Source organism: Oncorhynchus tshawytscha, unplaced genomic scaffold, assembly GCF_018296145.1.
Source record: "Oncorhynchus tshawytscha isolate Ot180627B unplaced genomic scaffold, Otsh_v2.0 Un_scaffold_7045_pilon_pilon, whole genome shotgun sequence".
NCBI lineage: Eukaryota > Metazoa > Chordata > Actinopteri > Salmoniformes > Salmonidae > Oncorhynchus > Oncorhynchus tshawytscha.
Window position 1 is genome coordinate 222,501 of NW_024609644.1, and position 11,694 is coordinate 234,194.

Below are 11,694 nucleotides of genomic sequence, written 5' to 3' on the forward strand. Positions count from 1 at the left end.
TCAGCGAAACAACAGATATACTGAGCTGCTTGCATCGCCCCCAGCCAGCACCCAGAACCCCCACCTCCATTTCCTCTTCAGTTTACTAATATACAACACACGCCTGCACCGGGGGAGACCTCAAAGAGCTGCTTCTTAGAATAGGACAGAGGTGAGAGGAAAGAGCAAGACAAAGACACAAAGATGTTCTCAGGACTACATAAAAAGCTTCACTTGAGAGTGCGAGTGTATGTGAATGAGTGATTGAAAGTTTTGTATGAACATTTATACAGTACCAGTCAAAGGTTTGAATACACCTATTCATTCAATGGTTTTTCTTTATTTTTTACTATTTTCTACATTGTAGAATAATAGTGAAGACATCAATACTATGAAATAACACATATGGAATCATGTAGTAACCAAAAAAGTGTTAAACAAATCAAAATATATTTTATATTTGAGATTTTTCAAAGTAGCCACCCTTTGCCTTGATGACAGCTTTGCACACTCTTGGGATTCTCTCAACCAGCTTAATGAGGTAGTCACCTGGATTGCATTTTAATTAACAGGTGTGCCTTGTTAAAAGTGAATTTGTGGAATGTATTCCCTTCTTAATGTGTTTAAGCCAGTCAGTTGTGTTGTGACAAGGTAGAGTTGGTATACAGAATATAGCCCTATTTGGTAAAAGACCAAGTCTATATTAGAGCAAGAACAGCTCAAACAAGCAAAGAGAAATGACAGTCAACTCAAATTTTATTTGTCACATGCGCCAAATACAGGTACACCTTACAGTGAAATGCTTACTTACAAGCCCTTAACCAACAATGCTTTAAGAAGTTTTAAGAAAAAAATTGATAAAAGTAACAAATAAATAAACAGCAGCAGTAAAATAACAATAGCGAGGCCATATACAGGGGGTTTTGGTACAGAGTCAATGTGCGGGGGCATCGGTTAGTCGAGGTAATTGAGGTAATATGTACATGTAGGTAGAGTTAAAGTGACTATGCATAGATAATAAACAGAGATGAGCAGCAGCGTAAAAGAGGGGTCTGGGTAGCACTTTGATTAGCTGTTCAGGAGTCTTATGACTTGGGGGTAGAAGCTGTTAAGAAGCTTTTTGGACCTAGACTTGGCGCTCCGGTACCGCTTGCCGGGCGGTAGCAGAGAGAACAGTCCGTGACTAAGGTGGCTGGAGTTTTTGACCATTTTTAAAGCCTTCCTCTGACACCGCCTGGTATAGAGGTGCTGGATGGCAGGAAGCTTGACCCCCAGTGATGTACTGGGCCGTACGCAATACTCTCTGTAGTGCCTTGAAGGTCGGAGGCCGAGCAGTTGCCATACCAGGCAATGATGCAACCAGTCAGCATGCTCTCAATGGTGCAGCTGTAGAACCTTTTGAGAATCTTTTCAGTCTCCTGAGGGGGAATAGGCTTTGTCGTGCCCTCTTCACGACTGTCTTAGTGTGTTTGGACCATGATAGTTTGTTGGTGATGTGGACACAAAGGAACTTGAAGCTCTCAACCTGCTCCACTGCAGCCCTATCGATGAGAATGGTGGCATGCTCATTCCTCATTTTCCTGTAGTCCACAATCATCTCCTTCGTCGTGATCACGTTGAGGGAGAGGTTGTTGTCCTGGCACCACACGGCCAGGTCTCTGACCTCCTCCCTATAGGCTGTCTCTTCATTGTTGGTGATCAGGCCTACCACTGTTGTGTCATCGGCAAACTTAATGATGGTGTTGGAGTCGTGCCTGGCCATGCAGTCATGAGTGAACAGGGAGTACAGGAGGGGACTGAGCACGCACCCCTTAGGGGCCCCAGTGTTGAGGATCAGCGTGGCGGATGTGTTGTTACCTACCCTTACCACCTGGGGGCGGCTCGTCAGGAAGTCCAGGATCCAGTTGCAGAGGGAGGTGTTTAGTCCCAGGGTCCTTAGCTTAGTGATGAGCTTTGAGGGCACTATGGTGTTGAACGCTGAGCTGTAATCAATGAATAGCACACATTCAAGTGCAGTCACAAAAACCATCAGCGCTATGATGAAACTAGTTCTCACGAGGACCCCCACAGGAGAGGAAGACCCAGAGTTACCTCTGCTGCAGAGGATAAGTTCATTAGACTTACCGTCCTCAGAAATCTGCAATTAACTGCACCTCAGATTGCAGCCCAAATAAATGCTTCACTGAGTTCAAGTAACAGACACATCTCAACATCAACTGTTAAGAGGAGACTGCGTGAATCAGGCCTTAATCGTCAATTGCTACAAAGAAAAAGGACACATAAAAAGAAGTGCCTTGCTTGGGCCAAGAAACATGTGCCATGGACATTAGACCGGTGGAAATCTGTCGTTTGGAGATTTTTAGTTGTTGTTCCAACTGCTGTGTCTTTGTGAGACACATAGTAGGTGAACGGATGATCTCCGCATGTGTGGTTCCCACCGTGAAGCATGGAGGAGGAGGTGTGATGGTGTTGGGGTGCTTTGCTGGTGAATCTGTCTGTCATTTATTTAGAATTCAAGGCACACTTTACCAGCAAGGCTACCACAGTATTCTGCAGCAATACGCCATCCCATCTGGTTTGCGCTTTATGGGACTATCATTTGTTTTTAACAGTACAATGACCCAACACACCTCCAGGGTGTGTAAGGGTTATTTGATCAAGAAGGAGAGTGACGGAGTGCAGCATCAGATGACCTGGCCTCCACAATCACCCGACCTCAACCCAATTGAGATGGTTTGGGATGAGTTGGACTGTTGGAACTGGTTGAAAGAATGCCAAGAGTGTGCAAAGCTGTCATCAAGGCAAAGGGTGGCTGCTTTGAAGAATCTCAAATTGATTTGTTTGACATTTTTTTGGTCACTAAATGATTCCAGGTCTCTTTTACAAATGAGCCCTGCAGAATGGAAACAGAATACACACATCCAATACGAAATGCAGAGCCAGTTAGGAAAGATATTGGAAATGCATTTTGTTACGTGTTTTCAATCAATGAGGTCAGATACTTTTGATAGGGAAGTAATATCAAAGTTGTGATCAAATGTGGTTAGCATTGCTCTAAAACCTGCACAGTGCAGTCGTATCACCTCTGTCACCAGTAAACAAGTTAATCAGGTCAGGGAATCAAGATAACAATCTCTATGCGAACACAGGTCACATACTGTCATATACTCAGGTCGCATACCTTACTCTTATCTATTACCGTTGATTTGAGACCTCTGAGGTATTTTTTTTATATGTCAGTAAAATGGAGCAAATACACCGTATAAGGGGGATTATATGCTTCACTGTATTGCAGGGGGTTGGTAGGGATGGGGGACGGTGAAAAGAGAAGTGGTTTTCACCTCGTGTGGTCGCAGGCTGACTGTCTAAAATGCAACTGAGTGGGTGCAGCATCCGCTGCTACTGAAGCCACGCTCTAGACTCTATTCCAGCACAGAAGCCCTTTAGTTACACGATGACTCTGTATGTCTGTTTGTGATTACATGCCTGCATGCATATATTTTTGTGGATCAATTAAAGTAACAAATAATGCTCACACAGAATCGTAAGAAAGATAAAAAATTCAACATTTATTTATTTGAATATTTGCAGGATAGAATATACAAAATACCCAGTATGTGTTACAGCTATAGCCTACTGCTTGCATAGCGTTAGCGTTCACGAAGAAGAAAAAAACATGTTTTTTATTTTATTTCTCACTATATATGGAAGTTGATAAGTCGTGTTTATCAGAATATGGAGGACAATGACTACTTTACATTTGTATAAAATGTTAAATAAATATAAAACACCAAAAGGTGAAATACAAATACAAAATATTGAAATGAGTTAATTACTTGGTCATTTTATGGAGGGTATACAAAGAGGGAAATAGATAGTCCAACATTTGACCTTATCATGAACACATAAAAACATTGGTGTTTTTAAATCACTGATGAAGGATTTTGAGGCTGATTCCCTGACCTGTTAAATGTTGTTATACTCTTGTGAATTCAATGGTTTTTACTAGATTACTTGTAGTTTTTCATATTGTCCGTCTGTAATTTTTTGTAATGACTTGGTGCTGCCTATCTTGGCCAGGGCGTTCTTGAAAAATAGATTTTAATCTCAATGAGCCCTTCTGGTTAAATAAAGGTTCATAAAAAAAAAAATGAAAACACTATGCAGTGGATTACATGCAATTTACCTGAATATCAGGTATTCTTAAATCGTTTCAAAAATGTAGAATATATCTACTTGTCAGTATATCGAATTATCTAAATATCTAAATATTTTTCTCTATATCTATATTATGTATTTCCTTATACTATTATATATATATATATATATATATATATATATATATTATATATATATATATATTATATATATTATTTTGAATCAGATCAATATAACATACAAGTAAGAGAATAAAGAGCTGATGTCTGTAAATATGCATTGAACCCAAGCATACAGAGGTAATGTTCATACAGTTCTTTTGTTCTTGTTGGCAGACTATCAACATAATGTGTTACCTCCTGACCAAAACCCCCATCAATAACAACACTACTAAACATAAGAGAAGTAACACTGAGTGAATACAAACATCCCCAATAATGTTATTCAGCACTTTCACCACCAAAACTGATAAAAAATTGTTTTATTCTACAAAAGCTAAATCAATCAATATATTATAATTTTATCCAATTTTATGATTTACCTTAGCAACAGGGCCGGATTAATGCAGGGGTTTACCGGGGCTGAAACATCTGTGTCCAGGCCCATTGGGGGCCCAAGAGGCAGCAATTCATTTTTTTGTTTTTAAATAAATCTTTAATTATTAAGGAAATATATACTGTATATATTATATGTTATATGTTATATTGAGTATTGAGTGAAAAAGTATAAAATATATGCTACAGATATATTATATACTACATATACTATATATATATATATATATATATATATATATATATATATATATATATTATGTAGTATATAATATATCTGTAGCATATATTTTATACTTTTTCACTCAATACTCAATCACAGGAAGACTCAGGACCCTGCTCTCAATGAGTCTAGCTGCTGCCTGCTGCCGCTCTACTAATCATCAGATGGGGGGAGGAGAGGAGGTAGGGTTTTTTATTTTATATATATTTATTTTTTTATCTAACCACAGGTGCCGGCTCTCAATGTTCAAAATACACCAGAGAGCATAATTTAGCCACAAAGGATAAATCGTTTATTTTTTTTAAAATGGTGAATTAAGTTTTATCACAAGCACATACAGATGTCTTCCAAAATGAAGCAAACACCAACAAAAAGTGTCTTAAAAGGGTGCTGCCACCATGAGCTGCCAGAACAGCTTCCATGCTCCTTAGATTATACATGTGTATATAAACCATGCCAGGAAAATGCACCCCATACCATAACATATTGTATCCCTTGTATCCCTTGGTTACTCATGTGTTTCTTTTATTTTGGCAGTTACTGGTATGCCTACAGTCAGGAAGGTCATGCGCCCCAAATAGGCTACAGCTTGTTGCTTTTTGGCCATAGATATATACTCCATTGAAGTGTTTTGTAACCTCTGACCCTGGGAATTTGACTGTTAAACTCATGGGTACACTAGCAATGGATGCCAGTTCTGACTTGAATGGGAACTGCCAACTATGGATCTATGGATTGTAGATTTCAAAATGAAATTGTGGGAAAAACACACTGTTTGGAAAACAAATGCCTACTGGTGAAAAGAGAAGACTAATCAGTCTTTAGAACCAATAACATTTTTTTTCTTAACAACTCCCAATTTTTAGCTAACAGCAGCACTGTTTTTTCAAAGTAGCTCATCTTGAGATAGGCTATTGCCACAGCTAGCGCATCAGCCCTCACCGTGAGAAGCCTATGGCTTCATCTTCATCATCAGGTGAGTCAGTGTGCCACTCAACGTTTTATTTAGTAACCTACTGTAACCGATGATATACAGTATATACTGTATATATATGTATATATATTTCCTCTGAATATTGTACAATCCGTGTGTCGCTTCATTGACCTGGGCTATTGTTTGTTTGAATTCAAGACCAGATTGATCTCAGTTTGTCAGTGTCAGAGTATCCAGTCATTTCAGTCAGTTGTGTGGTAATTAAAAGATTCAACTAATGTCTTTCATGTAAATGACGTAGAACTGCATGACATGCGTTTTTTAAAAGGCAGATTCTTTTACGACCCTGCTAAAAAAAATCCCCATGTGTGGAAATCCTAAATACGCCTCTGCTCAACTGTAGCCTAGTGTATGGCAAACGTTATTATGGCTTTATTATAAAGGGGCTTTTTCTTCAACAGTACATTTTCCACTCATCGAAATGCATCTTGATGCAAGGATTTGTTTAAAGAAAATGAGGATGTGCCGGGAAGGGGGAAGGCCCTGCGTAGCAATATTACATGTAAATTGGCCTACAGTATTATTATGCCTTAAACCAATGATAATCATCCAGCTATCTAAAAAAAAGTATCTTCATCATCAACCGTATTATATCATATAGATACCAAACACGTTCTCTGTGGAATGTTGTATCCGAACTTGAGTGACATTTTTCACTTTGACAAAGATGGAGTCATCTTCAAAGAGGTGGAACACCCCTCCCAGGTAGCTGTTTGATGTGGACATCATTTTCCCAAACTTGGGGTGATATCTCCTGGACTTAAGGAGTTCAATGTCCTTCCCAAGGTACCGTGGAGTAGTTCTGCAGACCGAGTGTGTGAATGCAACATCGACCTCACTGAAGAAGATCTTAGAGTAGACGTAGTAGTAGCTTTCCTTCTGGATGACAAGCTTCCCATCTTTGTACTCCATTTCATGGAGGATTGGTTCTGCCTGCATGTTCCATACCATGACTCCATCTCCATGGGGTGCTTGAGGTCCAGCTGGAGAACAAATACAGGTCAATATGTGGGGAAAGTTTTCTGTCATTTGAATTTATCTTCATGTACTATTTCAAACACCATACTATCTGATGTACTACTACATACTTCTATTTCACCCTCTTCTGTCATGACCAAATATTAATATAAAGGGTTGTGTGTAGTTGAAATGGCCTGGTGACAATGGTCTTACCTGTCAGATGTGCAACAGGTTTTGAAGGCAACACAATAGGGTTTGGTCTTGAAGTTGGGGGAACCTCCTTCGGAAATTCCTCATGGTCTGTTTTGGGAACAAAGTTTATGTTGAAGTGATGCACATTTTAGAAGGTGAATGATTCAGAAATGCATTTATCAAATGTGTACAAAATACTCAGTCGGGATCTTCTACCAAAGATGAGTCCCTTGTCATTTTGTCACAGTGTTTGAACAAGAGAAGGAGAAATAGTCTGGGACATACCTTGGATACTCATACCAGCTGACCCTGACTCCGCCTGCAGTTGGGAATAGAGATTTCATCATAGTGAACAGAGAGGTTTGTGGTAATACAGTACAGGCATGTGTGAGAATGTTCATTTGTTCCTATTTAAGTGGTTCTTTGGGCCTTCAGCAATGTGACCTTTACATTTTATTAGATGATACGCAGGAAAGATAAACAGAACTGCTTATGGTTTCTGGTAATTAAGCAAAGTAGATCACCTATCCCATCCCAGACCACCCCACCCCACCCCCGTCTTCCCGTCAGTACATGTGCATGCAGCGAGACTAGGTTAGCTCTATCCTCTTCCAATAAACCATCGCACACTTGCCACCAGATTGGGTCAGGGGAAATGATGTCACATGAAGCTCAACATAACCACAAACACCTGACCAACAAACCAATTCTGTGGAACACGGAATGCTGGCCCCTGGTACGTCACGGAACATTCATATTCTCCGAAATGATGCCCAATTCTGATAAACTTCTCCATCTCAACTGTTGCCAAATGTATAAGAATGAATAAAACTGTTAAATGCGTATATCAAGGGGAATCCCAACTCAAACTTTGGACAGAAACTGCTGACCATGACAGAACTTGACTATGTTGTCATGAGACCTGTTTGTACGTAAAACAAAATTGACACGATAAAAAACCTACATCGTGGTGAATAATGCACTGGTAACTCGGAAGTTAATATTTGTTTCTATTCCCTATAGACTTGGAAAATTATTTCACAATTAGAGTCTAACAAAACAACCAATTGTAGCAAGGTTCCAATATTCCAAGTGACATATCACCACACATTACTCTATTCTGAACCAGGATAATGCCATAATAAAATGGAAGTAAAGGAACAACAGTAAATTACTACATTGTACAAAATACATAGAGATTGGGTAACCAAATGTGACTTTATAAATAATCATTTATTAATTTAATGTAGTATCTTGGGTTTTTAAAGTATTGTCTCAATGTAACTGTGCATTCTGCATAATTTCAGTCTTGTTGACTGCGACTATGAAGTAAATCAAATCAAGCAATTATTTCCCATATGATGATGCAAATGGGTTGTACATTTATTTGTGAGAGAGAAAGAACACATCAACTAATGACACGGGAAATGTATTCACTTTCATTTTGGAATGAAAGAAAGATGTTTCTGAGAATAGTGTACACGTTGTGGGGTTGAGAGCAAGGGATTGGGTCAAATAAAACAGTTAGAGATGAAAGAACACAGTAGAAATAATGCATAGTTGTTACTAGATGTGTGAGAGAGAGATGTGTGAAGAGAGACTCTCAGGTGTTGAGGGAGACAGAACAGAGATGGAGACGGGTAGACAGCCACCTCATGGTGATAATACTCACAGATCCCTGTTTGGAGTAGAGGTGGTAGATGAAGCAGGCCTCTATGGCCAAGCCACACAAAGCCAGACCAACCAGCAAGAACAGCAGGCTGTGGGCCACACCACCCCGACCAGGAGGTCTCGGTTTGGGGGGCAGCGGTGGGTAGGCTGCATGGCTATCCACCATGAACACGGAGGGGTACGGGACACCACCCTCAGCCATGATCTCTCCGATCAGAGATTATAAGGAACTGAAAAAGGATCCTCCAAGAGGTAGTCAAGTAGTACCCGAGCGAGGTCCACGCACCAGGGGTCCCGGCACACAACGAGAGACACAGAGAGATTTCCCAGAGCAAGACCAAGCACTAGTGTGGGTTGTACAGTATGACTCCTCAGGTTGTCTTGTCAGCAGACAAGACAAGACAAAATGTAGTGGAAGAAACAAATTCCACTTCTAGATATGAGAAATGTGGAAATCCTTCACATAAATGACCACCTCCCCAAAGAGCAGTCACAGAAAGCAAAACTTGTCTTAACCAAAATAAATCTTGACAGAGAGAGAACGGTTACCTCTGGTGTTAAGTTTCAATCAGTCAGAAAGAGCGAGGCAAATGCAAATGAGCATCTTATAGAGTGGCCATGCACTGAGTATGATCACCTCCCCACTACACTACATACACCCTCCTACTCTAGCCTACTACAGCATACATGGAGTTTCGCAATAATTTGTCTCTCTGTTCACACTTCCTCTCACTCACTCTCAGCCACTCTCATGATGAGTATCTGATCTGGTAGAGAGTGGTCTGCTATCTACTCTACCAGCAAAAACAATAAAATCATGATAAAGACCAATATATTCATGTTCCTTTACAGTGCAGCTTCAAGTAAAAACAACAACATATGGTTCATTGTATTGTTATTCTTGTGTTGTTAAGACTTTTCATGGTATTGTTTTTTACCACATGCTTTGTCAAGATCATGCTTTGTCAAGATCATGCTTTGTCAAGATCATGCTTTGTCAAGATCATGCTTTGTCAAGATCATGTTTTGTCAAGATCATGCTTTGTCAAGAGTTCGATCCCCAGTCAAGCCATACTAAAGACTGGAAAAATGTGTCTCTGCTTGGTACTTGGAGATGGATTGGGGTTTACTATGTCAGGAAGTGGATAAAAGGTACACACCAGGGGTGTCCATATATAGCTTCAGCATGCTCTCTAAGGTGTGTTCTAAAAGTCATTTTCAATTATTTTACTTTTCAATTACCCACTAGTGAAAATAATCTACAACTGAACCTATATTCATAATATTCATAATCAGATGTAGGATCAGCACCCTTTCCAAACCCCCTTAGCTATCAGGCTGGGGTGTTAGAAATCTGATCTTAGATCAGTGGCAAAGAGTAAACCTCATCCAAACTAACAAGAGCACATTGCAATAACAATGTCAAGCTTTTCCTTTGTCATAGCACCAGCCACAGCCTCTCTGACCATAATGCACACTTCTAAAAAAACATTCTATATGTCATATAACTAAAACGTACAACAAGTTGTCCTTAAAAATGGTATGTACATGGCATATGCTGTATGTGTGTACATATTTGTGTATGTTTACTACTGGGTATGCTGTGTATGCTGTTGTGTATGTGTGTTTTTATCTAGACAACTTTTATGTGATGTATATGTTTTACTTGATTCTATAGAACCCAGGACTCCTTGGAAAACTGTGGAAGTGGTTACTGAGTGGACAATTCTGGCAAATTCTTTTGAATTAAATGAGTGCCCAGTGAGCAAAATGACGTTGGAAAGAAGTTGAAAAGAAATAATTACGGACGTTGAAGTCACGTTCATTTTCAGTTCTAAGTGAAGGTTGAAAACATATTTTATGGACATTGATAAAAATGTGGTTAGTCCAGACAGGATGAAATCTGAACCAAACATATGCCTCTGTTGACGTTCAAATCAAGACCAAAGTGGACTGACCAAATTTTCAACATCCATGGACATCCTACGTCAGTCAGTGCTCACTGGATGTGTGTGTGTGTGTGTGTGTGTGTGTGTGTGTGTGTGTGTGTGTGTGTGTGTGTGTGTGTGTGTGTGTGTGTGTGTGTGTGTGTGTGTGTGTGTGTGTGTGTGTGTGTGTGTGGACATGGACGTGTTTAACTATACTTGTGGTGACCAGAAAAGAATAGTAAACAAATGTACTTTTGACTATTTCTAAGGGGTTTAGTTAGGGTTGATGTTAGAATTAGGTGTAGGAGATACGGTTTGGGTAAGGAGCTAAGTTTAGGTTTAGGGTTAGGATTAAGGTTAGGTTTTGGGGTTAAGGTTAGGGTTAGGGTTAGGTTAGGGCAGGGGTTCCCAAACTCTTTTGATATTTAAAAAAACCTGTGACCCCACCATGTAAAAAAAAAGGGTGATATAATCAAAAGCCAATGTTGACTTTTTTTAAATGGTCTATTACAAATCAGTCTGACAGTGCTTTTGAAAGTATTTCAATCTGAAGAAAGTATGGTTTGAAGTAACTGAAATGCAAGGTTATGGGAAGCTCAGAAGATCATCAGGCAATAATTTTGTATGATCTTCTGTGCAGTCTGATGTAGTGTCTGGTCTTGTCCACTCTGTTCTGAGTGGCTTCTGGGCATTGTAGAGGGACATATACGTGTTCCTGAGAGTCATATCGTTCAGTGATGGGGTCATAATATTTTGTAGTTTAAACCATTCTAAAGATAAACCATTCATCTCTGTTTATTACAAGCATAATCTAGCGGCTACCGGAGGTTACTGACATAACCCCAGTGGTGGAAAAAGTACCAAATTGTCATACTTGAGTAAAAGTAAAAAATACCTTAATAGATAATGACTCAAGTAAAAGTGAAAGTTTCCAAGTAAAATACTATTTGAGTATCAAAAGTAAAAGTATAAATCATTTAAAAGTCCTTATATTAAGCAGTGCTGGAAAAAGTACCCAGTTGTCATACTTTACTA

At 39.4% G+C, this 11,694-nt stretch overlaps 1 protein-coding gene across 1 annotated transcript; it reads right to left on the minus strand.

The window, feature by feature from the left end:
- Nucleotides 1–5,183: 5,183 nt before the first annotated feature.
- LOC112226208 (tumor necrosis factor ligand superfamily member 14) lies at nt 5,184–9,575 on the minus strand. The gene is made up of 4 exons (XM_024390570.2): nt 8,733–9,575; nt 7,346–7,379; nt 7,082–7,168; nt 5,184–6,891 (listed from the first exon to the last, which is right to left on the minus strand). Exons 1-4 carry the CDS (start codon nt 8,931–8,933, stop codon nt 6,497–6,499), a joined length of 717 nt encoding a protein of 238 aa, XP_024246338.2. The 5' UTR covers nt 8,934–9,575; the 3' UTR covers nt 5,184–6,496.
- Nucleotides 9,576–11,694: the final 2,119 nt, after the last annotated feature.

Coding starts and splice junctions, on each gene's coding strand:
- LOC112226208 (XM_024390570.2), bottom strand. CDS start 8,933: ATGGCTGAGGGTGGTGTCCCGTACCCCTCCGTGTTCATGGTGGATAGC. Junction 7,380..8,732: donor TCTACTCCAAACAGGGATCT/GTGAGTATTATC, acceptor TCCCAACTGCAG/GCGGAGTCAGGGTCAGCTGG. Junction 7,169..7,345: donor AGCTGGTATGAGTATCCAAG/GTATGTCCCAGA, acceptor TTCCCAAAACAG/ACCATGAGGAATTTCCGAAG.